At 48.9% G+C, this 22,136-nt stretch overlaps 8 protein-coding genes across 8 annotated transcripts; 3 read left to right on the top strand and 5 right to left on the bottom strand.

Moving 5' to 3' along the window:
• Positions 1 to 45: 45 nt before the first annotated feature.
• SMAC4_06434 (uncharacterized protein) lies at positions 46 to 1,050 on the top strand (the record flags this gene model as incomplete). The annotated part of the gene is made up of 1 exon (XM_003344731.1): positions 46 to 1,050. One exon carries the CDS (start codon positions 46 to 48, stop codon positions 1,048 to 1,050), a length of 1,005 nt encoding a protein of 334 aa, XP_003344779.1.
• A 36-nt stretch (positions 1,051 to 1,086) lies between these two features.
• On the bottom strand, positions 1,087 to 2,719 carry SMAC4_06433 (uncharacterized protein). Its single transcript, XM_003344730.2, has 2 exons — positions 2,145 to 2,719; positions 1,087 to 2,079 (listed from the first exon to the last, which is right to left on the bottom strand). The coding sequence occupies exons 1-2, from the start codon at positions 2,561 to 2,563 to the stop codon at positions 1,572 to 1,574; spliced, it is 927 nt and encodes a 308-aa protein (XP_003344778.2). The 5' UTR covers positions 2,564 to 2,719; the 3' UTR covers positions 1,087 to 1,571.
• A 623-nt stretch (positions 2,720 to 3,342) lies between these two features.
• On the bottom strand, positions 3,343 to 4,473 carry SMAC4_06432 (uncharacterized protein). The gene has a single exon (XM_003344729.2). The coding sequence runs from the start codon at positions 4,339 to 4,341 to the stop codon at positions 3,595 to 3,597; it is 747 nt and encodes a 248-aa protein (XP_003344777.1). The 5' UTR covers positions 4,342 to 4,473; the 3' UTR covers positions 3,343 to 3,594.
• A 1,947-nt stretch (positions 4,474 to 6,420) lies between these two features.
• On the top strand, positions 6,421 to 7,560 carry SMAC4_06431 (uncharacterized protein; the record flags this gene model as incomplete). Its single annotated transcript, XM_003344728.1, has 3 exons — positions 6,421 to 6,785; positions 6,878 to 6,894; positions 7,028 to 7,560. The coding sequence occupies 3 exons, from the start codon at positions 6,421 to 6,423 to the stop codon at positions 7,558 to 7,560; spliced, it is 915 nt and encodes a 304-aa protein (XP_003344776.1).
• Positions 7,561 to 8,572: 1,012 nt separating this feature from the next.
• On the top strand, positions 8,573 to 9,607 carry SMAC4_06430 (uncharacterized protein; the record flags this gene model as incomplete). The annotated part of the gene is made up of 1 exon (XM_003344727.1): positions 8,573 to 9,607. One exon carries the CDS (start codon positions 8,573 to 8,575, stop codon positions 9,605 to 9,607), a length of 1,035 nt encoding a protein of 344 aa, XP_003344775.1.
• Positions 9,608 to 9,666: 59 nt separating this feature from the next.
• On the bottom strand, positions 9,667 to 12,006 carry SMAC4_06429 (uncharacterized protein). Its single transcript, XM_003344726.2, has one exon. It carries the CDS (start codon positions 11,856 to 11,858, stop codon positions 9,693 to 9,695), a length of 2,166 nt encoding a protein of 721 aa, XP_003344774.1. The 5' UTR covers positions 11,859 to 12,006; the 3' UTR covers positions 9,667 to 9,692.
• Positions 12,007 to 12,402: 396 nt separating this feature from the next.
• Positions 12,403 to 13,663, bottom strand: SMAC4_06428 (uncharacterized protein). The gene is made up of 2 exons (XM_003344725.2): positions 13,115 to 13,663; positions 12,403 to 13,050 (listed from the first exon to the last, which is right to left on the bottom strand). The coding sequence occupies exons 1-2, from the start codon at positions 13,462 to 13,464 to the stop codon at positions 12,576 to 12,578; spliced, it is 825 nt and encodes a 274-aa protein (XP_003344773.1). The 5' UTR covers positions 13,465 to 13,663; the 3' UTR covers positions 12,403 to 12,575.
• Positions 13,664 to 14,272: 609 nt separating this feature from the next.
• SMAC4_06427 (uncharacterized protein) lies at positions 14,273 to 14,878 on the bottom strand (the record flags this gene model as incomplete). Its single annotated transcript, XM_003344724.1, has 1 exon — positions 14,273 to 14,878. One exon carries the CDS (start codon positions 14,876 to 14,878, stop codon positions 14,273 to 14,275), a length of 606 nt encoding a protein of 201 aa, XP_003344772.1.
• Positions 14,879 to 22,136: the final 7,258 nt, after the last annotated feature.

The raw sequence follows: 22,136 nt of genomic DNA, 5'->3' as shown, positions 1-22,136 counted from the left end.
ATGTCTTCAATATTGACAGGCCGCACCCTTAAGCACTGAATCAAAATGAGGCTCTTCAGCTCCTCCCCGTTTGCCTTTCCCCTCCTCTTTGCGACAACGTCCATTCCGTCTCTCCTTTTGTTCATACTATTACCAAACATAGTCAAAGCCCAAAGTCTCGAAGTTAGTCCCGACGGCCGCTGCTCCGAAGGCATAACATGCCACCGCTCTTCCTACGGCGACTGCTGTTCCGCCTCGGGCTGGTGCGGCTCTACGCTCAACCACTGCGGCGCTGGATGTAACCCGCTATACGGTCTCTGTTCGGGCCCAGGTTTAGGTCCAGGTTCAGGGATATCATCATTACCACAGACGGGACCTGTACAAACGTTGACGAGGACACTGACCACTGTTATCACGCTCGTTACATTGATCACCTCGACGGCAACATCTTCGAATACCCTCGTTACAACTACAACAAGAACCAACACCGCCCAGATCACGGCCACAGTCACAGCCACTGCGACGACCACGAAAACCCAAGCCCAAACTCAAACCTCGTTACTCCCCGGTGTCCCTGTCCCTCCGACAACAGTCACCGTCACCAAGACCATCACAGCCACAGCCACAGCCACAACCACAGCACCAGGTAGCGTCATCACCACTACCACGACTACTACTGCTCCAGCCAACACCGTGACCGTAATCTTAACAACAACCGTCACCCAAAGATGGGGAGGAGGAGGAGGAGGAGGAGGAGGAGGAGGAGGAGGAGGAGAAGGAGGAGGTGGACGACCAATATGGACAATCACCCAGACACAAACCCAAACGCAGACGGTTACGAGTATCAGCATCAGCACGACCACCAGCATTCGCACCTCCACGGCTACAGCAACGAGCACCATTACTAGCTGTGACGAGGGTGGTGGTGGTGATGGTGGTGGCGATGATGAGGGCGGCTGGCCCAGTGATGGAGGTGGGCCGGGCTGGTGGGGGACAAGAACGAATTGGAGCTGTAGGGAGAGGTGGAGGACTACCATTACGAAGACGGTTACGGTTTCGAGGGGAAGCTGAAGAGACGGGGGGGGGGGGGGAGATTTGAGTTTTGGCGTGAGGGGATTGTGCGGTCTTGAGGTAGGTTGAACGTAGCTGAATTGTTGTGTAAAAGTTATACTGAGATGCTGATCAGTTTACATGTTGAAAATAAACAGAGAAAACACTACAAGAAGGGAGCGGAAGATTGCTATTGGAGAGTTTTGCTGTATGTTGATGTCGTTGAAGACTCCGCTGTTTTAACCGTGTAAAGAAACAGAAACTATGAAACCGTCCCAGCGAACACAGAATAACACTAGTAGTGTATACACAAACCACAAAACCTTATCACCAGTATACCGAAACAAAAAAGACATTCCCACTGCGCTCAAGAAGAGCGAAATTGCTACGAGCTTCAGATGGCCTGGTGTTATCGTCTTGAATACCACCAATACGATCACCGAAGCGCTACTGAGCAGGGGATCGAGGATATTCGATAGAAGGACGACCTTCCATAGCCAAGACTTCCCGGTACTCTCTTCGCGATGTATTACCATTGCATTCTATGCCACACTGCCAATCTCGTTGCAAGTCTTGGTTCCATCAACATCATCGCAAATTTCCATTCTCTGGACCCGAGCGTCCACCTCCTGTGGGCCACGGTACTCCGCCTGGCCGACAATATCTGCGGCTGGGATGTCATACATGGCTTGCTGTCGGATGATGACGCCTCTGCTGTTGCCGTCACCATTCCTGGCAACGGTGATGTTTGAGTCGACGTCCAGTGTGGCGCTTCCTTCAGGGTTCTGGGTCCATCTGAAAGCCGTTGAGGCACGAGCTACTTCACTTCTGCTTGCGTCGTCGGCTCTCCGGACTTTGCTCGCTCCTTGGTATTGGCTGTAGGAAGCTGGAGTGGCCTCGTCGTCTGACTTGGTGTCCGTAGAGTTTAGAGGAGGCAGGACACACTGGATCCAGTCCGTGGTGAGGAGGCTTTTCGCGTCAGGGGTGGAGATGGAGGCGTGACAATAGGCAGCAGGGGCAAAGGGGCCTGCAGTCAGGTTGAAGTTGTAGCTGGTGTTCCAATTAGGGTCAGCAAAAGCCGCTTCCCAAGGATTGGAAGACCATAGAGGACTTACTCGATGAAGGGCCGGTTCGCGGAGGCAGAGGCAGACAGACCGACAATGCTAATGTTCCGTTGGAACTGATCAGCACTCCGGGGGTCGAATGAATGCAAATGACCCTTGGCAGCATTGTAGTTACTGGTGATGAAGTGAATGTGCTGAAGGGGGACGACACGGGCGAGAGTAATCGTCCAGAAGATTGCTAAAATGGGAGCCTGCATGGTGATGTTCAAGATATTGCTTGACTTGGGGGAAGTGCCTTGATGTCTGGTGTGCTTGGGAGATGTGCGAATGTGATGTGATGGCAAAAGCACAAAAGACTGAGTCTGAAAATTCCTAGTTCTTTTGGGCCGAGGAGTTGAGTCAATTCCGGTAGAGATATGGAAGGGGATACAGACCGTAGTCGCAAACATGGAAGGTATGATCCGCCACATGTCGGCTGTCTCCCATCACTCCTTCCGCGGTTCTGATCCTCCACTTTCCCATGGTGTTCTACCTGTTTTTCGAGCCTGCCCCTTTCGTCTCATGTCTTACACCACGGGCACTTTCCAGGCACCCGCACCTGCCGCCGCCCCTTCCTCCAGATTACGGCAGGCACACAACGGGTATACAACCTGCCCAATCGGTGTCGCTTTCACTGACAACCGCTTGGCCCAATGGCGCAGTGGTCAACTGTCCTGACACCTCAAACTACCTGTCAATCAGGAACGTTCCACACCCGTAAACTGCCACATCGCGCCATTGAAAATTGAAGTATCTGCAGCAACAGAAGAAGGTAAAACAAGAAAAAGAAAGAAGAAGAAGAAGAAGAAACCCACAATGAAAAAAAAGACAGAAAAAGATAGCAAGAAAAAAAAAGCAAAGCGTTGAGGTGTTTTGGTGGTTGATTCTGAGCGATGGGTGGAGCGGTTGTTAGTACTCCTTTTTGTATCTTTTTGTACTAAGCTCAGAGGTAAGATGAGGTAATAAGTTGAGGGAGGGAGGTGATGGGTTCAATCAGTGTATGTGTCTTCTTTTTTTTTTGTCTCTTCTGTTTTTCCGAAGTTGATATTGCTCTGGCGGTTCATACTTCGATACATCTGATGCCAGCCATTCAATCCCATTTGTCGGCCACAAGTACGATCGCTCTTACACTATTGAGGCAGATACGGTAAGATTCCCACTGCGAAGAAAGCACACTCGACACGACAGTTCAAGAGGAGGAAACTGAAGACTAAGCTCGAGATGATATTTAGGATGTTCGAACCAATGCATTACTATTACACATTATTACCTCTAGTAGGTAACTTAATCCATCGTTTCAAACTTACAAATGCCCGTCAATAGTTCGTTCCATCCTTTCGTGAATCAACTCGAACAGCGCAGCGTTCTGTTGCGCATCATGTCGACCTAGACCTCGCTCCAGTCGCTTCCTTACTCCCAACTCCCATCCCTCTCCCGAATCCCAGCCCATACCAGACATCATCTAGTACCCCCTTATCCTCGCATCATCCTCACTGCTCCTCCCCTCATCCATCCTCATCCTCTCCAACCTCTGCGCCAGCTTGGCAAACCTCTCATCCTTGCCCCCCAGCCCCTTCAATGCCTCCCTGATCTTCTCCACCGTCTCCTCCCTGAGGGGACCGCTAGGACCGAACCGATCCCAGATCTCAATCATGCCCTCGCCCACGTTCTTCAGCTTCCCCAGATCGTTTCCGATGTACACCACCACATAGCTATTCCTCCAATCCGGCCTGGCCTCTCCCGTGTTATCCACAATCCAGCCCGATCCGTCATCGTTCATCCACTCCTCCAGCTGCCCTTCCTTGCCCCAGGCAAGGATCTCCCACCGCTGCCGCATGATGGGCCCGTTCACTTGCGTGAAACCCTGGTCCAGCTCGTCAAGAAACAAATCGGTCTGCCCAACATCTTGGATCGCGGGAGATGTGAGGTCCTGGTACGAGCGCACGGCGAGGATGCGGTCCTTGTCGGGCTCCATGTCCGAGTCGGAGCCTTCGCTGTCGGACGAGACGGAGTTGCTGCCGCGGATGAGGGACAGGCAGATGCGCGCGTTGCGCTTGCTGGATTGCTCTTCGGGGTTGGTTGAGTGCGTGGTGTGCCATGTGCCGGTGATCCAGGGCAGGTTGGAGGGGGTGAAGTGGGAAGGGGTGGCGCCATCGCGGAGGTGGTAGGGGGGGTTGACGGTGATGTTGGCTTCGGTTGAGAGGGCCATGTTTGATAATTGGATTTCAACTTTGGTAGTCGTAAACTTGTATAAGTGGATGATGATAGGTATGATGAGTGATGATGATGAGTTTGAGAGACTGGAAGCTGAAGTCCCAAGTCAAAGTCAGTGGAGAGTTCCTTGCTGTTGTTGTGGACTTACAGCCCAGACCCAACGGTTCTTATACACGCAGCCGATCCGGGATATACCGGTAATGATCGGAGGCCTAGACTAGAGTCGTCAGTTTTCTTTTTTCTCCCTTCTCCGTGCTATTCCAGGCCTTGCTCATAATCAGGGGGTGTGTCGACCCAGCCGGTGACCAGCACAGGGTTCCGGTTCGAATTTCGAAGCACTTTGGTTGTCCAGCCGAGAAGGAGGAGGAGGCTTCTCCCGCTAGAAACTAACACACGCCCCTGCACACCGCCATCGAACCGTTCGCTTCTATCCAATGGCAACATTGGCTGTAGGCTGGGGTACATGCGAGACCCATTTCACCAATGATTTCCTCCAGATCTCATGTGGTTTATATTTGGCCCTGGTTCGCTCATATGAGATGTGCTCTTGGTTGGGGTTGGAGAGTTGTTGGACCACGTGAGCACGTTCTGGTTCTTTTGATCTTCACCTCCCCTTGGGGAGACCCTTCTCTCACCTATCCACTCAAAAATGTTACCAATAAAACTGACTCGTGGAGCACTGGTGGCGAGTGATCAATTGTACAACCCTACTAGCTTCGTTGTGTAGTCCATGTTTGCTGCGTTTGGCTGTCGTATGGAATCGCCTTTTCAGTTGTTCGCCAAAGCAGTAGGTAACGAACGGTATCGTGCAATTTCCACAACTGGGGCTCTGGGCCGGTCTGGTTATCTCGCTTTGCTGGGAAAGGGGGTTTCCTGAACTCCGGCACTCCGCGAGGCGATGCTTGTATCCATATCTTTGCCGATAGAACCAAGCATGGGTAGTTGCCGAGTCGGAGAAAAAAAGCCGGGTTGTATCAAGGACGCTATTTTGATGCATATATAAGATGGGTGTTGGACAAGGTCTTGGGGTCTTCTGTTGACATGTTTAAGAGTCTTGGCGCTTGCTTGTTCGGGGACCACTTAAAAGGGGGAACATCCCGTTTGAGAACTAGGTTGAAAAAGCGGCGGGAAACCTGCACTTGCATTCGAAATGTCAATTCCGGTCAGAGTCCTTGAAACACGAGCTAATGCTTGAAAGCAAAGAGTTAAGTGAAAGGGCTGGGGAAAATGCACTCGGCGATGCATGGAGTTGTACGCATTCAAGCCAGAGCTGTCCATATTGAGAGCAGCTGAAGTGGAGGGCGCTGTAGAAAGCGCGCCTCAGAAAAGTGCCATAAGGCTTCCGGATAAAAGCTGTTTATAGACGGATTGAGAGGAGAGGCGGTTCTGTCATGCGCTGGTTGGGGATGTATGTAAGGATCTGAGCCGTCGTACACACTGTCGCTGCTGACCTAGTGTTGGAACAAAAGGATGGAGGTTGAGGGTCGACAGGTATAAAGTGAGGTTTCAAGGGGATGAGCTGTTTCTGCTACAGCCTGTCTCCTGAAGTCTGATTAGACTCAAAATCTGGATCAGTCAGCGGCCTTTGTAAGCATGTTGTATCCTACCCATGCTCAGAGATCCATCTCGCCATCCACCACCACCCACTGCACCGCCGACCCTGAAGTTCTTGGCGCGGCCGTGTCCGCATCTCACGCATGTGAACACCAACATATGTGACCGAACGATACGGTGCGGTGCGGCCCTCCGCCCGCACGCCTGCGACTTACACATCGCTAAGTGGTTACGTCCTTTTGGAAGGCTTATCAAAGCTCGTGCCCTGAGTAATCGCCAGCTTTCAACTTCATCTTTGCACCAAGATTGAAGACTTGCCCCGTCTCATGCGGCCGCTGTATCACATCTTGGCTAGGAAAACCGCGATATTTGGAAATGATGTTCCTCAGGTGCTTAGGAAAGCAGCCAAGATGCTATGATGATGGATGTCAGCAACGGCTTGGAAAAGATCATGAAGCCGAGATGGATAAAGTCGCCTGATCTTCATCGTTTCGACTCATGAAAACCCGCTATCCTCATCATGCTCATCAGCAATGCCCAAGAAAAGAGCATTACCAACTTCCAGCTTACCTTTCTCACAACCACCCAAAACAAGAAGATGGTTCCCCTCGTCTGGCTCGTCACTGGCGCAACTTCCGGAATCGGTCGCGCTACTATAAATGAGATCATTTCTCGCGGTGACAAGGTGATCGCCTCCGGCCGCAATGTCGAGCAGCGCCTCGGCGAACTCATATCCGACACTGTCGCCCTGCTCGAGCTGGACACCACCTCCAGCGAAGAAGTTTTAAAGCGCAAGGTTCAAGAATCCTGGAACATCTTTGGTCACATTGACGTCCTCTTCAACAACGCCGGGATGTCATCCATGAAGAGTGTAGAGGAAGCCGAGTATGTCATCCCCTTCCGACGACAACCACCCTGCTCCACCCTGAGCCATCTCACCTGCAAGTTAGCTAACTCGACCTGTTCACTTGAACCAGCGAAGCCTTCACAACCCGTATCTTCCAAACCAACCTCTTTGCCCCTCTCACGCTGACTCGACTGTTGCTCCCACTCCTCCGTTCTCGCGCCGCCTCCCTTGTGAGCAGCAAAAACCGCCGCCCCGTCACGATTTGCATACACCTCATCAGCAGCCGCCTGGACTTCGCTCCCTTTTCTGGGAACCTACAGCGCCTCCAAGGCTGCCCTCTCAAGCTACGTCGAGTCCCTGCACAACGAACTTGGACCGCTGGGAATCCGATGTGTGTCCATTGAGTGCGGTGGGTTCCCTACCAATCTCGGCCAACCACGGTCCGAGGCGGATTCTGCTTTCGGCACTGAAGGGACCAGTCTGCCGAATGCGTATGGCCCGCTGTTGGCGAAGGTGGGAGGCATATTTATGAGCGATCCCATGAAATTCATGCCGGGACATTTGGGTAGGGTTGCGACAGCGATTGTTGATGTTGTGAAGACGGAGGGAGTGGTGAATGACAAGAAGTGGGTGGCCAGGGTGCTGCTGGGATCGGATGCGTATGAGAGCGTGGTGCAGAAGTGTGAGGAGATGGTGAAGATGGCCGCGGAGTGGAAGGCGGCTAGTTTTGGGACCGACCGGGAGGAGGCTTTCGATGGGAAGACGGATAAGAGGTACTTGAAGTTTACGTCTCTTCTGGATGGGGAGGAGTGAACGATTCGAACCATTGGAACCGTTAGCTACAACCTGGAGAAAGTCATGTTATTTTCAGTACTTCAGGGATCATCTCAAATTCGGGAAAGCAATCCACAGTCACCAATGCCAAGTCATTGTTGACCTGTTCATGGTCGATCCTGTCGATCAACGGTTGTGTGTCTCGGATGCCATTGAATGTTGTCGGGATGGTTTGGAGTAAGTTGACTCAGTCGTTGTTGTTGTTGTTGTTGTTGTTGTTGTTGTTGTTGTTGTTGTTGTTGTTGTTGTTGTTGTTGTTGTTGTTGTTGTTGTTGTTGTTGTTGTTGTTGTTGTTGTTGTTGTTGTTGTTGTTGTTGTTGTTGTTGTTGTTGTTGTTGTTGTTGTTGTTGTCTATGATGACTGTATAGGTTTAATGTATCGTCTCATGTCGTGTTCTTCGAATTGGGTGCCGGGTTTCCGTTGGCTGATGAAGGTTTTTGGGAATGAATCGGGGCAAGAAAAGTTGATGTAAGGTGAAAATTACGAGAAGAATTGTTGATCGGGTGGAACACCGCATTCTTGAGAACCTTTACGGCTGCAGTGCGGGGAAGGGCCCTGGGGAATGGACGGGTCGGGACCTGCCGCTGTGACGCGCCTGCCGCGCTAACGTAGCCCTGAATTGCCCTGAGCTTTAGTGCGGTTCCACTGCAGCATGGACGCTGGGGGGTGGCCTTTTCAGCCGCAACCGATTGAATGCTGTCAGGGGATAACGTTGGTCAGAGCTCCACGTCATCCCATTCGGTTCCCGCTGCAGAATCGCCAATTTCATTACCAAACTTCCACTTTCTTTCCATCTCATCTCCAGCTTCACGATACCCCTCGACCGACGCAGCGGTTACAGATACATCTCGGTCATTTCCAACTCCAACGGTCTTTGAGAGATATCTATCCATTATCGACTCCTAACCGGCCACGCGCACCTCCACCCCGCCATTCACACCACCATTTCTGGCTTCAAGCGGTTGCCATCCAGCCAAACACATCCAACAACATGTCAACAATAGCCACCCCGCGCGACACAGGCACGCCTCTTTCGCGGCGTATCAACTCCTCCCAAGCCCTCTCCAACTCCAACACAACACCCACTTCCTCCACGCGCCCATCGCTGGACGTGCCCCGATCCGCCTCGAGCTCGCCCAACCCCTCCGCAGCCCCCGTTGCCGCCGCCGGCAAACGCGCCAACCGCGCCGCCCTCCGCGAGTACTACAACCTCAAAAAAGCCCAAGCGGCCTCTGGAACGGGGGGGACCTCGACCCCGATACTCGAAGTAACCTCGACGCCACCATCGCCCGACCCATCATCATCATCCAACAATGGCTTCCAACAATCGCTATCGTCATTCGACTCCATCCCCGCCTCGCCCGTCCTCGACTCCCCAGAATTTTCCGCACAACCGTACCTGTCCGAGCTGCTGCAATCGTCAACGCTAGCTGAGCTCTTGAAAACCTACGCCCGCATATTGCAGGAGATCCGCGCTTTGGATGCCGAGAAGAAGGCGCTCGTATACGACAACTACTCGAAGCTGATCAGCGCGACGGAAACCATACGGAAGATGCGGACGAGCATGTTCGACTCGAACTCGTCGACTGGGGATAGGCTAGATCCCATGGCTAGCACGCTGGATGCTGTGTTGGGAAAGGTCTATGAGCTTGCTAGTGGGATTAGAGGCGAGTTGAGGCAACGACTGTCGGAGGGGGATGAGAGTGCTGTGAGACGGAGGGAGATGGAGCAGGAGCAGGATAGGGATATACTGGAAGGGATTGAAGATGAGGAGGAACGGAGGAGTAGAAGGGAGAGGAGGGATAGGACGAGAGAGTTGGCGAGGGAGGTGGTGAGGGTTCCTGAGCGGTTGAGGGCGTTGGTGAAGGAGGGGAAGAAGGAGGAGGCGGCGAGGGGGTGGGAGATGCCGAGGCGGTTGTTGGAGAGGTGGAAGGAGAGGGGGGTGGGAGGGGAGGATGTGGGGAGATTGTTGGAGGAGGGCAATGCGATAATTAAAGGGGAGGACGGGAGTAGGACGTCAACATAGGGGTCTGGGGCGTATAGCAAGGGGTTGTTGCTTTGTTCTTCACTTCTTTTGAACATTCCGCTAACTGCTAAAAAGACCTACATAATCAATAAAACCCCGGACCAGAGCTCCAAGTCCCATTCCCGAACCACGTTCCAACCCCAGAGTAATCCATACTTCTGCCATCCTCGCCCAAGAAGGCAAACTGAAAATACTCGGGCGTCTTCACCACCTTTGGATCTCTCTCCCACCTAAACACCTGATCCTCCAGCGCTTCTTCAGCAAAGAACCTCCTGTGCCTCTCCACATCATTAACCATAACACTCACCCCCTGCAACCGGTCCGCTTCTTCCCTCCCCTTTTCCCCTACCTTCGGCAGCAACGCCGCCAACGTCTCATTAATCCCCTTCCACTTGAATGCAATACACCACAACTCCGAAACCTCACTACTAAGATAAACCAAAGGTTGTCCATCCACCACCGGCACCAAGCTCGTCCCAAATAACCCATCACCGCCCCTCAACGCCTCCGCCGTCTGTATAACCGAGTCGAACCCCCACCGTGCAATCCCGTTGATGAACAACCCCAGCAGCAGCCCCTGGTATACCAGCGCCGGACGCGTTTGTATGCTCGTCAGCGGCAGCAAAAGCAAGGCAAGGACGTAGTGATGGATCCTCAACTCCAACGTTCCCACACCCGCGATCGAAACTATCGCCCCCACCACAATCCCGCCCAAAATGAAGCTGTAGAGCGCCAGGTAGGGAAGCGCGCGCCGCTCAAGCCAGAAGGAATAAGCCTGGTAGGCCACCGTTACCGTAATAATAGCCAGGATCGCGACGAGCGCTAGCACGGCGCCCGGTTGGGAGCGCAGGTCGTGCGCGCTTAAGCGGGAGAGGGGGATCCAGGACTCCAAAGTAAAATTGGATAGGGCGCCTATCCAGAGTGCACCAAGCCAGAGGACGGTTTTTTCGATGTTGGCCGAGGCGGGGATGGCGGCGAGCGTTGTAGATCTCGAACAAGTCCAGAAGAGGACGGCGGAGACGAAAGTGGCTGGCAGCAAGCGCTCGAACAAGATGGATATCAGCTGCGGGATGATGGTGTCTGACGGGCCGTCGACGTTGGGCGGGTCCGAGACCAGGCCGACGTGGATAAAGATGGTGACGAAGGAGGTGAACCACAAGGTGGTGGCGGAGGTGCTTAATACCGATACCAGCGAAGTGAGCAATATCGTCGGCGTCAACGATCGAGCCGTCTTCATCTCCATTTGGGGACATTGACCGTCGCCGGTTAAGGCGGGATGGACAGTGAAGGACATGGGGAAATGGGAGTCGAAGCCGAGACTTGTAATGTCTTCGCCTCCACGGCCGGGGAAGAAGGAGTAGTACTCCCCGACTAGCGAGACCACGCCGCAGCCGCCGCGGGCGTCGGAAATAACACCGGCGTGCATGGCTGCTTGGCAGATGAACGAGTCGCCTCTGTATACCCCCGTGCCTGTGTCCGCACCTGTACCAGTTCCCGTCCCCGTCACCGTCCCCGAACCGTCAGCAGAAACCTCCCCACCACCAATAACCCAAGGCCTATAAACCACCTCCTCCCCGCCCACCCATCTCGGATTCAGTACCTTGACCTGCCTACAATCTGCCGGGCACCGAAACGCAAAGCTGACGTTTCCAAACGGTTTGCACCGCTCGCCATCCACGCCGCACTCGTTCCCCGGTCCCCAGAGCGTGGAGATGCAGTCTAGATGTCTGACCACCTCGCCGTTTCCATCCAGAAGGGTGCCTTTGGAATGGACCAGAGAGAGCGAGAAGATGGTGAGCCAGAGGGTCAGGCCGATGGTTAAGAGGACGGTGCGCTGCCATTGGTGGGGCAAGAGGTGTTCTAGGGTGACGCGGGGGAGGGACTGGATCTTGGGAAAGAGAAATGAGGTGAGAGTTTGTCGTTCGGGGTGGGAGGAGCCGGAGACGAAGGAGAGGAGGCGGCGGAATGGGTTTGGTAGTTGGGATTTGGATTTGGACCCATGGTGGAGACGGCCGGGGTTGGATTTCTGCGTCGTGGTGGTATGGGTCTCGTCGAGTTCGAATTCCTCAATGTAATCTTCGGTTGTAAGCAGTTGGGCTTCTTCATCTTCTGCGTCCGGTTGGTGGTGGTGGTCGTCGTTGTTGGCTCCCGATGAGGATGAGTTTGCAAAGGCGAGATATTCTTGATATTCTTGGTCGTCTTTTTGTTGCAAGCCGCTGTATTGGGCCCGGTTGGAGTTATCGGGACTCATACTGAATTCATATCAGGGCTTTTGTGTTAGTGGTCTTTGTCGAAGGCTGTGTGTTGAGCCACTGTCTTGACTGCTTGCTCGTCTTGATGTTTTATTGTATTTGAGGAAAGTTGTCCCCCACAATGAGAATATTTAAGTCTCAGTGACTGCGTGATTCGCTGGCGATAGTTGTGAGTGTGTAACCGGAATCCTCGGAAACGAGCGCTGCGCCTGATGAAAAAAGAGGGGATATCACAAGCAAAGTGTGATAGTGGAGGATGTTCTGTCAAAAGATGTAAGACCTCGAGGTTGAAGAAATGCGATTCAGGTGGGCTGAAAGTCAGGCAACCTCGTTCGACCAATGACAGGCGCGCTGGCATCCAGGGGTACATGACTTGAAAATGGAAGGAACAAGCTTTACCATGCCACTTCAAATGACTTGGACACTCTGCGGTCACATTTTGGTGATTTACTCTGTTACAAAGTGTCTTGTCCACTTGGACTCTGGCCCTCGCAAACAGCAGCTTCATCGGTGTACAATGACCGGGCTCCCCTCAGGTTTCTCGCATTATACAAATTGGTATTGAGTCGTGACATAAAACGTGGGATATAATTACAGGTACATGTCATACATCAGCTGCGGGTCCAAAAAGCCGTCCCGCAGCTTCAAATCCTCTCTCCTTTTCCTCCCCTTTTTTGACTTTTCCGTCCTCGTCACAGCATCTCACCTCTCCCCATTTATTGGGCATCGACGAAGCCCTTGAGGTTGTTGAGCCACCTGAGGTACTCCTTCTGCTCCTTCATGTCAAGGTAGTCGGGAACGAAGAGGGCAAGGGTCTGGTTGATGCCACGGTCCTCGAGGTAACGCTCCATAAGGACCTGGAGATCCTCATCAAGGGTACCGAAGGGAGGGCCGGGGTAGACGGCCTGGGAAGCGTGCTGGGTCTCGGCGGTAGCACCGTGAGCGAGCTTGGCGTCGTGGTAGTAGAACATGTTGTCGACAACGATGGAGCCGTCCTGGGCAACGGCGTCGATGTTGAGGGCACCCTTGTTGGGCTTCTCGATGACAATGTTGAGGCGAACGGGAGCGCCGCCGTCTTCACCCATGTCCTCCTCGTTCTGAGCACCCTCCTCGTCACCGAGAGCGGGGTCCTCGTCGAACATGCCAGGCTCGTAGTTCTGGAGGTCGGCGACGGAGAAGGAGATGGTGATCCTGGGGTATACGGGTCAGCGCTTGGTTCTTGATGGGACTCATGGTAGGAAGGGATTCAACTTACTGCTCGTTGCCAAAGGTGCGCTTCAGGACAACATCCTCCTTGCCGGGGGTGTCGACGACCTCAAAGGGGCCGTTCTCAAGGAAGTCCTTGACGGTGGCGGGAACGGGCTCGTTGGAGGCAATGTCCTGCTCATAGCCAATCTCGGTAGAGAGCTTGTCGGAGAGCTCAGCGTCAATCTCGGTGGTGGAAGCGCGGAAGACAGTGGTAGAGAAAGCCTTCTGGGGGAGCTGAGTCCTCAGGACGTTGCTGGTAGCGCGGAGGGTGGCGCGGCCGAGAGTGATGGGAGAAGCAGAGACGACGCGGAGGGCGCGGGGAGCGGCGGTGCGCGCGACAGCACGAAGAGACATCATTTTGACGGATGTGCTGGGGGTTGTTGACCTTTTCTATATATCTGATCGTGTTGTTGTTGCGCGTTGGGAAGAGGAGTGAGTGTGTTGTCGAGGACGGAAGCTAAAGCTGGGTGAGTGATGAGAGTGAAGAGACGAAGAGATAACGGGGGAGATATGGGAGAAATTCGATGACAATCCACGATGGGCCGCTCGACTGGATCCGCTCAGAGCTCCACGAACCTCTGAGAGCAGCTGGTCCCCACTCCCCAGAAATCTTCAGAAGCTCTGTCGCTGGCGCAGAAAATTCTAAAGCACAGACCATGGGACCCCCTGGTTCAATCGATAATAATCCCCACCGATAAGGATTAGCGTTAGCCGATAAGCTTCTCGTGGCGAGCGTGGTAGCAGCTCCCCCCACAATGACGCTTGGGGCCCGCTCAAACTTTGGTCTTCAGTTGTTGAAGGTTACTGTAGGTTCTCCTTGGTACACTATTCGACAAGCGACTTCTTCTCTTCTCACTTCACCTCCAGAGCATAATTAATTGTTAATCAAGAATTGTAACGATTTCTATTCAGACCTCATGGTCGGTCGTTTATGACCCGTTTAATCAAAGCCATAATATCCTTAACACACTCAGAACCTCTAGCTGTTCTACCTTCTCGGCCTCCAGCATTTTCAGGGTCCAGACCCACTCCCGTCTCCCGTCCCTCAGCATCTGGATTGCTTCCCGTCCAGGGATCGAGTGCCTTCCTTTGAGTTCTTCAAGACTTCAACAAAAAGAACGCCATGGCCAATGCCAGCAATACACTACACGCAAGAGAAACCCATCTATATGAATCGCCCATCATACCTCCTCAAATCAGCCTTCATCTTTCCCATCCTCCTCAACCTCCTCTCCAAATCCTGCTGTTGTCCCTGTTGCTCTGGTGCTGGTGCTGGTGCTGGTGCTGGTGCTGGTGCTGGTGCTGGTGCTGGTGATGATACCGGTACTGGCACATATTCCCTTGCTTGTTGTCCCTGTGCTGACCCTGAGACCCGCCTCTGCTGTTGTTGCCGCTGTCCCCTATTGACCCCTACGACTCCAAAGTGGTTGTTGTGGTTGTTATCGCTGCTGTTATATCCATACATATGGTTCACACCCTGCAGTCCAATGGGTACGCTAACACTGCTCCCCCTCCTCCTTCCTCCTCCGGCTATGCTGCTACCACTACCACTACTGCTCCGAGACCTAAATGTCGGGGGTGTTGTTTCGTCCTGGCATTGCCAGCACTTATAACCCGTCTGATCTCGTTGACTGGAAACGCCAGAGAGGCAGGAGCCAAAGATGCCGCTGCCGCTGTTCTTGGCTATGGAACACAGTTGTTCGGAGATGAGGACTGTGTCCTCGCTGCTGCAGCGGCGGCAAACGCGGATGTGGGTTTTGTAGGTGCACATTTCTGGTCTTTTTTGTTTTGGTTTTTGGTGCTGTGCTGTGCTGTGCTGTGCTGTGCTGTGCTGTGTTTCTGGTGGTCAACCAAATTGGTGGTTGAAAAAGAGATATGTGGGATTGCGGATGCTAGAATAGCCAAGTGGTTAGATGCATGTTGTGAGGTGGTTAAGGTTAGCAAAGGATTTGTACTTACGTTGGTATGTAGAGAGTCCAAGGTTTGACAATGTGGTTGTAGTCTAGCTTGATGACGTCTAGGTGGAATATTTCCCGCTTGGTTCTCGAACCCTTTTCTATAAACATTCGTTGACGTCTCCTAAAAAACAGTAACCAACGTTTTCGAACAGCAACCGCCGCCGCATATATACCGACCCAAGCCGTCCCTTAGTTCGGTATAACCGATAATCGAAGAGCACAACTGGCTGAGACAAAACCAGCGTCTAATTCTCTCCGGTGCAACAGTCGTGCTTAAGCTTAATGCGATGATAGGCAGATAATCCACAAACCCAACCAAAAAGGCGTCGAAGCATGGAAGATGGAAAGGAAGATACAAAGAACAATTTAGCTTTGTCTCAGAGTCCAAGGATTGTCCATGAAAATTTCTACCCAAGAAAAGACGGGGACTGACGTACTACTTATCATTTTGGGAAACGAACCTGGGGTTTGCTTGTCGGTTGTCGGTTACTTCCAACTGGGAGGGAGGACTCAATGGACTCGACGTCAGTAACCAGTCCAAGGTTCCGTTCCCGTGTGTCTCTGTTTCGCGCGTGCCGTCCGTCCGTCATGTCGTGGTTGTGTAGTTGGGTGTGGGTGTGGCCATTGGGGGGAAGTAGAAAAGGTAGCAGTGCAGCAAGCTCCGGCAAGCCATACACATCGTGTTTGTTTCACGATTGGTAGACATGTTGAGTTGTTACTCCAATCGCACGGCGAAAGCTTTTGGGAATGGGGGATGGATGTCAGCATGTGGGTATCGAAGGTGGCTGTAACGCTGTATGGCGTAGACACGGGAAAGGGTCTGTAGGGTCTGTCCTATCCAATGTTAGACGCTCATCATGTTTAGTCCAGACCCTTTTGTGTGACACTCAGCTTCAAGAGACTCCCGCCGCTGGCATGGCCATATGGACGTTTTACTGGCACGCAAAACACTCCGAAATCATCAACTCACTGCTCCTCCTTGCCAATTAAGTTCTTACCGGTCACAGATCGAGCTTGCCATGCTTTCTGTGACCTTTGTAGTATCCAACAAGAGAATTTTTTTTTAAAAAAAAAACGAAACGAACGATCGTCACCCTATCAAGTCTACCTCCCGGCTTTTTTGTACCAGAACACTACACATGTCTGTCTCATGCATCAAGCCTCGAGCTTCCCTGACCAGAAATTACTTACTCCTAAGCTCCAGAATATGTGTTTGTTCTGTTGCCCAAATTTCTCATGTACCATAGTCACGCTAAGTAAAGTTCGAGTCACACAGGACAGGAGATAACCGGGGAAAGTGTAGTGTAGGAAGAAACCCCTACCCGCCTACCATTTTCTTCTTGGCAAGGCAAGACAGCTGTGAGGTGAGAAAAGAAAATGCATGGTATTGTACGGCATATCATATCATGGGATGGCGGTTACAAGGGTAGGTAAATAAACTCTTGGTTGGAAAAGGGTCTCAATATTCTCTCTAACGTATGCAAAACCGCCATCTGTTTTGTGAGCAGCGGGTTGCAGAAGCGTAGGCCTGGTACTTTCATTTAGAGCTCTTCTGCCCCTCCTTCTCCTTCTCTCCTCATATACTGTGTAGTCTATCCATCTACGGCAATTCTATCGATTGGCTCGATCCTTCACATACCTAATTACCTGGACCAACTCCATGTGCAAGTAGCTAGCCGCGGGGGGGAGGGGGGGAAATGGGAGGAGGAAGGAAAAGGAAGCGCAGCTAGCTAGTCCGAACCCAAAAGGTACACCAATAGCTATGCGGATCAAGTTGTGCAGTGCAGTGGGGATAGGTAACGAAGGGACGAGAGCTTGTGCTAGGTTGTGCGTTTCCATATAGATAGAAAGAAAATGGGGGTACAAGATGAGGGGAAATGTCAACGACGACCGGTTCCGCTAGCTAGAAGTGACAAGAGGATTGATGGATAGATAGATGGAGGGACGAACCGGTTCGCAAGGGGAACTTTACGAATATGTAAAAACGTGATATTCGGACAGATGGATTAACAGGAGAAAAGATAAGGGGTCCTAATTCCAAGCTTGACCTTTTCAAGTTTACTTCCAAGGTCAAGTTCTATCTCCTCCTCCGCCCCATACTCACCCTATAGGGAAGCAGCAGAACAACCAAACCGCTCCGAGTCCAAGATTCCTCAGGGAGAACCCTAGCCAGGGCTCTCCGAACTCCGGTGAGACCGCCCCCCGAACCCGGTCCATGGCAACTTGAGGACATGTGGAATACCGGTAAAGACAGGGGCGACCAACCCAGCCAAGGGGAGGGGGGGGGGAAATTACCCAAACCGCCCACGGCTACCTGCTTTTCAGGTGCATATCGACGGGAGCCCTTCCCCCTCTCTGGCTGTTTACACTCGGCCACACTTGTTGTTGAGGAGTGAGGGAAAAGTAGGGTCTAGGTTAGCGTTGCTTCATGTCCACGAGGAGCACATAGGTTGCACAGCATCAACTGGCAGCTTCTCCCGAGCGAAGGCGCCGAACAAAGAAGCACTAGAACACTCGAGTTGGTGTCGATCACTTTGGCAATGGTTGAAAGGTGCTGGGATGAGGGAGGTGAGCAATCGTCGAATCAGGCGTTGCCGTTGAGAGAGTGTAGGACATGGTGTAGTGTAGAATGGGCTTTTTTCTCATCTCGGTCTATAGTTATGCAGGACTCATGACGGGTTCCAGGGGACAATGCATCTATTTTAATTTCCACACTTCCAACTTTTTCCTTTTTGTTACCGGTGTGTCTCTCACACGTGGTCTCACGGTAGGAGACATGCAGCCCTTTAAGCAAGCCTTCCTAGAGCACAGTCGTCGGCTGGTTTGAAACATTGGTTCCCCTACAATTCCCATGAACTGTTCTCGTTCCTTGACTGGTGAACACTCTGAGTTGACGGTCCGGGCGGTCTGGATGGCTTGGACAAGCTGTTTGGTAAAACATCGTCTTCCGGGGGCCAGGAAGAATCTACTGATGTCACAGGTTGGCATTGGCTATATAGTGTGCATTCCGAGTTCTGCCTTGCAAGCAGAACATTCTCCTAATGCACCCCAGCCTATCATATTATTTATATCTTTACTTCTTATTATTCAATTAGTTAATTAGTTTGTTTGATTTTATTTAAATAGCTATAAAATTCAATATAGCTGTACCTTTTTTATCTTTAACTTTGTTAATTTCGTTTTTTTTTGTTAATTTTAATATTCTTTTTGACAATATATAAATTCGATTAATTAAACATATTATTTTATTCAGGAAACTAGGAAAGATAGCTATAATTAATAATAATATTATAGTAATTAGGATAGTCCTTCTTTAAATAGTTTAATTATATTTGAATATTCTGCCTAGTAATATTATGGCTCCGACAAAGTTATTATTGAACTTGGTTTTGATTACTAGTATTTTTTAAGTAGAGAATAATAATGTTAAGTTTCTTTGGTAGAAGAGGTAAGCGATTGTAAATCAAGTTAATATTTCGAAGAAAATTAATAATATATTTATGATACCAGTATTAAGCTTACTTAATAAGGTAGATGTTAATGAATTTCTAGATTTAAGCGATTAATTATCCTTCAATAAGTAAAAGCGCTTGTAAATTAAATTAATATTATTAAAATTTATGAATTTATTAGCGGAGTATGAAGGTACGCTATTTAATTTTGATTCTTTTCACTTATTAATATAATACTCATATATACTGTACTGAATATATGTATTTAATTATTTCTTCTAGTATCAAGTTCAAATATTTTTTTTCAATATTAAATATAATATTATTTATCATATTGATGTGACTTTTGTTGTAATTAAGAATAATTTTCTATTGTCGGTATAAGTTGTATCCAGTTTTTGATAAAGGGTAGTATAATTGAAATAGGAGACTGGAATAGAATATATATTTCTAATATTTTTAAGTTTTTTAATTCGAATCAAAAAATATCAAATTCCAGCTATTATGGATTTATATTTACATTTGTATCATTAACCGCAATAAGTGTTAAATGAGTAGCTAGTTACAGTTAAGGAGGCTTAGGTAGCATTAGTATATTTAAAGTAGAATTTTGTAAAGGACGAGACGCTAGGTGTTAAGAAGATAACAAAGGATATTAGAAATAAAATAACAATTTCATATTTTATAATAATAATAGTTAAAAGTCCGTATTATTCTTTTTATCTTTATTATATTATATATATTAAAAGAACTTTACATATGTAGTTATTTTATCATTATTAAATTTGATAAATCCGGTCCGGCGCTATTTACGCTAGCATTAACAGTAAAATACTTATTCCATATAAATCATTCGCTCGTACTTTAAGAAACTACAAAGATTTAAGTTAGAATATAGTTTGAAATTGGTATTTACGTAGTAAATGTAATAACAGTCTTGTAGTTGTGCCTCTCGACTGCTATCACAACTATACAAGACCACTTGAGCGACCGAATTGCCAGCTTCAGTTACTTGTATTCTTTTAAAACATAGCCTAGTGATGTAGTAATTTGCCAGCGCCGTAATAGTAAACGCAAAAGCGTACAAAGTTGAGGCTTTAGTAGCAGATGTTTATTAAATATGCAAAGCTATAACTTTTATATTCGATTTAAGAGGGGTTATTGCTAGTAATATAAACATTATTGTTACTATTAATATCAGTATTGTAGTTAAGCCTATCTCCTATTCGACTAGTTAATACTTTGGTTGAATGATTACTTAATACTAATATATCGAATAACAATAGTAGTAGATTACGTAATTTAGAAAGAACGGAAGAAATGAAATATTTTTATTGTAGTATTAGGGAATATAATAATTTTCGTAAATAAATTTTCATTTGCTTTGAAAAGTAAAAAAGGTTTTAGCGTACGTATAGCTATACGTATACAGGTATCAATAACAGTATTTTGAATTATTTTTCTAAATAGAATAATAAATACGGAGATTAAAGATTGAATAGGAATATTAGTAGAGGAGGGGAGAAGAGGTATAGGAATTGGAATAATAGGGTAAAGAGGATTTATAAGAGTGGGAATAGGAATAAGAATTAGTGTAAAAGGCTGGGGAATTAATACGAGAAGTTAGAAAGTTAGAAGAATTATAAGAGTTAGAGTAAGAGTAAAAGTAGTATGATGGCAGCCTTGCAGTTGTGCCTCTCAACTGCTATCACAACTATATAAGACCACTTGAGCGACCGAATTGCCAGCTTCAGTTCCTTGTATCTTTTTGGAATATAACCTAGTGATGTAGTGGTCCGCCAGCGCTATGACAAGTAGGAGTAAGAATTAGTATAAGAAGCAAGGGAATTAAGTAGGTTATAAAAGCTAGAGCTGGAATTAGTACAAAAAGCTAAAGTAATTCTATTTTATTCCTACCCTACATAATACAGTATTGAAAGTATTATAAAATGAATTAGGTTGGATCTCTTATACTAGTAGATTTGGCTAAAGATAAGTACCAATTATATATTTACAATGATATAATTCAATAAAGGAAGAAGCGGAGTGCCGCAGAGGCGCGTGCGCGGTTCGATGGAACCACGCTGCAGTACCACACACGGCCCAGTATGGATGAGAAGTCATCTCCGCACTACCTCTCGAAGGCTATGAGCTCACTCCTGGTGCAAACCAGGACGGGCAAAATAGGCTTACGGGCGTTCCTCTTCGAGAGAAGAGTGCCGGAGGTGACAACACCGTACTGCCGGTGCGGGTTAGCGAAGGAGACGTTCGAATATATTGTCTTGGAATGTAGAGAAACGGAAGACACATGGTTATGAGGAGACCCAACGTGGCCGACAAACATTGAGCAACTCCACGACGAACTCGAGACAGTGGCGGGGGCGGAACGAATCCTTCGTTGGGCTTTACGACTGGGACGACTGCAGGAGTACAAGCTGGCAGTGAAGATCGAACAAGCGAAGAAAGCAGAATAGCTACTAGGGAATTCAGATTGATCTTTGATTCTGGAGAGCGGGAGTACGGTCGGGGAACCACGCAGCGGAATCAAAGATCGGGCCTCGGGAATGACGGTGAGGTCATACCGAGAGGAAGATAAACATCGAAGGCACAGCGTCGACACGGCGTCGTTGCAATAGAGAAGCGGAGGGTTTTCATCCGGCCAGGGTACGGTTTTTCCCACTGACTAAGAACGGAAGCAGTACCGCATACCCACTGGGTAGACTATGTAAATAGTTTAGCGTGATAAGACAATATGTATATATATAGTTTAATATTTTCTTCTTTCTTATTTTAAGAATTTTGTTTGAAAGGAGGAACTTATATAAATAAGAGAAGTTTAAGGCCGAACGATTTGGTAATAAAAGCTATATTGAATAGAAACATATATATAGTATATGTAAAATTTACTTAAAGGTATATCAATATAGAGAACCATAATATTAAATTAAGTAATACGGATAATAATATTGAAATAATAGTAAATCTTATTTAAATTAGGATTAGATAGTTTAAAAATACGTTACTTGCTGAAAATGATACAATTTAAGGTTGGTTACGTATATATAAAGGATGTTGATTAAATGTAATTAACTGTCAATTGTGAAATATAATTTATTATTTATTAAGTACTATTAAATTATCAATTATTGTATAAATAAGCTATATATATATATATATATTGTCTTATCACGCTAAACTATATACATAGTCTACCCAGTAGGTATGCGGTACTGCTTCCGTTCTTAGCCAGTGAGAAAAACCGTACCGTGGCCGGATGAAAACCCTCCGCTTCTCTATTGCAACGACGCCGTGTCGACGCTGTGCCTTTGATGTTTATCTTCCTCTCGGTATGACCTCACCGTCATTCCCGTGGCCCGATCTTTGATTCCGCTGCGTGGTTCCCCGACCGTACTCTCGCTTTCCAAAATCAAAATCAATCTGTATCACGGGTAGACTCGGCGTTGAGTATGAATATGGATATGTGTAGTTGTACGAGGAGAGGAGGAAGAAAGTGGTGTGCTAGCCAAGCCTTATATAGAAGGCATAGCTGGGCACGCACAACGTACGTGGCACGTGGTCACGTGCTGCACCTATCACAGGCTAATTTTGTAATAATCTG

This window comes from Sordaria macrospora, chromosome 6 (assembly GCF_033870435.1).
Source record: "Sordaria macrospora chromosome 6, complete sequence".
In the NCBI taxonomy this organism is placed as follows: domain Eukaryota; kingdom Fungi; phylum Ascomycota; class Sordariomycetes; order Sordariales; family Sordariaceae; genus Sordaria; species Sordaria macrospora.
The sequence above is the reverse complement of the archived record's forward strand: the minus strand, read 5'-3'. Positions and strand labels throughout refer to the sequence as shown.